The sequence below is a fragment of the Pterocles gutturalis genome, unplaced genomic scaffold, assembly GCF_000699245.1.
Source record: "Pterocles gutturalis isolate BGI_N339 unplaced genomic scaffold, ASM69924v1 C12146455, whole genome shotgun sequence".
NCBI lineage: Eukaryota > Metazoa > Chordata > Aves > Pterocliformes > Pteroclidae > Pterocles > Pterocles gutturalis.
Window position 1 is genome coordinate 1 of NW_010155602.1, and position 2,793 is coordinate 2,793.

General features: G+C 41.1%; 1 protein-coding gene across 1 annotated transcript; it reads left to right on the plus strand.

Moving 5' to 3' along the window:
• Positions 1–259: 259 nt before the first annotated feature.
• LOC104460786 (E3 ubiquitin-protein ligase RNF135-like) lies at positions 260–2,299 on the plus strand (the record flags this gene model as incomplete). The annotated part of the gene is given in 5 exon segments (XM_010086256.1): positions 260–318; positions 320–403; positions 1,813–1,865; positions 1,868–1,966; positions 1,969–2,299. Coding segments are annotated over 5 exon segments (626 nt in total), but the record flags the coding sequence as incomplete, so codon positions are not given.
• Between the last annotated feature and the right edge of the window lie 494 nt (positions 2,300–2,793).

Consider the following 2,793-nt stretch of genomic DNA (forward strand, 5'->3'; position numbering starts at 1 on the left):
CGGCTCCCGGGCTGCGGAGCTCTCTCTAAGTTGTCGGGCAAAAACTGCCGACCATAAAATAGTCAAGATCTTTAACATGCTCAAAATCTCATTGCAGGTAATTCGGGGTAGCGTCAAATATGTTTTATTCCTTTGACTAAAGGTCGCTGTTTCTGGTCTGCAGGGGTCAGTCAAAGAGCGCGTTGGATGGAGCAGTAGCTCTCACATTCTGTGCATCTTTTCTAATAGCACGATGAACTCTGTGTTTTCTGCCTTTCAGGAATATGCATCTCGGATCAAAAGCCGGATTACTAAAGATTTTTGTTGCATGAAGGAATATAGAAAGGTAGGAGCAAAACATACTGGTGTTTATTGAGCAAGAACAAAAAGCAGTTCGACAGAAAATTAAAGAGACTCTTCACCAGTTCTGTGTTTAAGTGAACAAGCTCATAGACATCGAAGCCCAAATGGTAAGTGATGAAATTAAGTGGCAGAATAAAAGTAGGATTTCTTAAGCTAAATTTCTAGGATAGCTGAACATCTACAGAGCACTTTCTGGTCCCCACTGCACTATTCTGTAGAGAACGGTACCAATCCACAGACATTGCTGTTGCCAGGGAAAGTTTGGAGTGAAATTCAGAGGGAAAAAGGATTAGAAAAGGCTGGGGATGCGATTCTTATCTAGATTTGTTCCAAGGATGTTGATGAGCTGGAGTGAAGTGGGGACTGCCTTGCTTAAATCCAGTCCTGAGTAAAATCTAAGGTTTAGGTAAGATCTCTTATTATCTTTTTGTTTTCCAGGATACATATATACACATATTATGCAAGTTAAAGAGCTCACAAAGTTATAAAGTACTCTATAACAACTTTATTGAGGAAAATATGTCAAGGGCTCTCAAAAGAGGCAGTTAAAGCACTTTAAATTCTGCAGAGCCCATTTTGATGCTGAAAACAACAATTCCAAATATGCAAATGAGCTAGCAGGAATTTGGAGTGGGGCTCACTGGGTGTGACGGGGCCAGAAGGCAAAGTGGGCTTTCAGGGCCAAGGCACAGGGGTCCACACTGGAATTCACCTCCTGTAATTGTGTATCTCTGTCTGCTCCAGGGTCCTGTTACAGGCAGTGAAGAGAAACGGGTACTTTTGGAGTGTGAGTCATCTGGCCTACTTGAGACGCCTACCTGCAAATGCCATTAATCAAACCTTCAAAATGTCTGTTTCTTTCCACAGACGATAAAGGCAGACTAAGAGAACAAGCTCAGATGTAGATTTCCACAGTTTCTAAATTTAGGCAATTGAAGCTTACCCTTTTGTGGGTATTTTATGCTAGACCTCATACATTTAAAAAGCTTTGTTTTGGGTTCTAGAACAAGAAGAAAGTTTAAAAAGAGAAACTTTGTATATACATATGTATACTTAAGGAAATTGTAATATATATAAGAAAAATTAGTCCCATTCTGAGTTTTCTTGGGGAAAACATGTATTTATTTATTTTATATATTTTATATTATTTTTATTAAGAATAAATCATACTTTCATATTTTCCATAAGATTTTGTCTGTCATTCATGTTTACTCAGTTGTGTCTGTTCAATGTTTCAGTATGCACTGGGCTCGGGATACAGTTGTTAGTGTTTTGTTGAGGATTTCAATTTGCAGATTGAATTTTAAGGTTTATGGTATGATCATCGTTTTCATTTCTGTTCATGAGTAGGGATCCACATCCACTGGTATTTAGGATGCATGTAAATACTGAGGTGATCTGTCGCCTGCAGGTGAGAATATTTTCCTTTCTTTCTTCTAGGAGGAGATGATATGAATTTTATCTCACAAGAGTATATGAGTGCTTAGCAATCACAGCCCAGAACAGGAAAGTAACAGTTTCCAGCTAGCAACTGATTATGAACCATCAGCCAACACATTCTGTGTCAGCCAAGTGATGTGTTCCCAGAGCTTCTCCACTGGGTGCCACTACTGGGAAGCGGTTACAGTGATGGATGGGCTGTTGGAGTTGCTCATGAGATGATTGGTAAAAGGGACAAATTAGGAAGAACAGAGCATTCCTGGTGTGCAGAATGGCTAGGTCCCAATAAGCAGCTGTCAGCATGGCATAGGGATCAAGAAACATTATTACACACGGATAAGCCACTGAAGGTTGGAGTTTTCCTGGAGCTACAAAAGAAGACTCTGTCATTTTAGTCCATCACTGACAGAGAAATGCTTTTGTATACATTTGCAATCAATACTTCAAATCCTCTTTACCCTGCTTTCTGGCTACACAGTCTAGAAAGAAGTGGATCTCTAAGTCACACAAACAGGAGGTAAAGCCTGTTCAGAGAAGTGACAATTTTGGGTACGACTGCAGAGCTTCTGCAAAAGCCTTAGTGTTCAGCACAGGAATTTACCAAGGAGTGTATAGCTGCCCAGGCTTTCCTGGAAATCAGTAACTGATACTTTGCTTTTCTTCATGCTGTGCTCTGCTGCAGCCATGCCTCATTCAAGCAGTTCCAGTGTATGCTAAAGGCGGTAACCATCCCTGTGGAGTGAGGTAGATTTCTTAAGCAGCTTTAAGTAGTCCCAGGATATTCCTGGGAAGGAACAGACCAAGGAAGCTCTGAGGCTGGGGACAAGCCCTTCACACAGACCTTTTTCCTACGTTATTCCAAAAATTACATGGGAACAGATTATGCCATTTCATTCTGTCAAGGCAGCTTGCTTTTTCTTCATGACAGTACATGAAACCTGCATCATGGCTCCTTAATGGCAGAAAACAGTCACCGTCCGAGGAAAGCCCGGCGCAGAGCTCCCCTCGGAG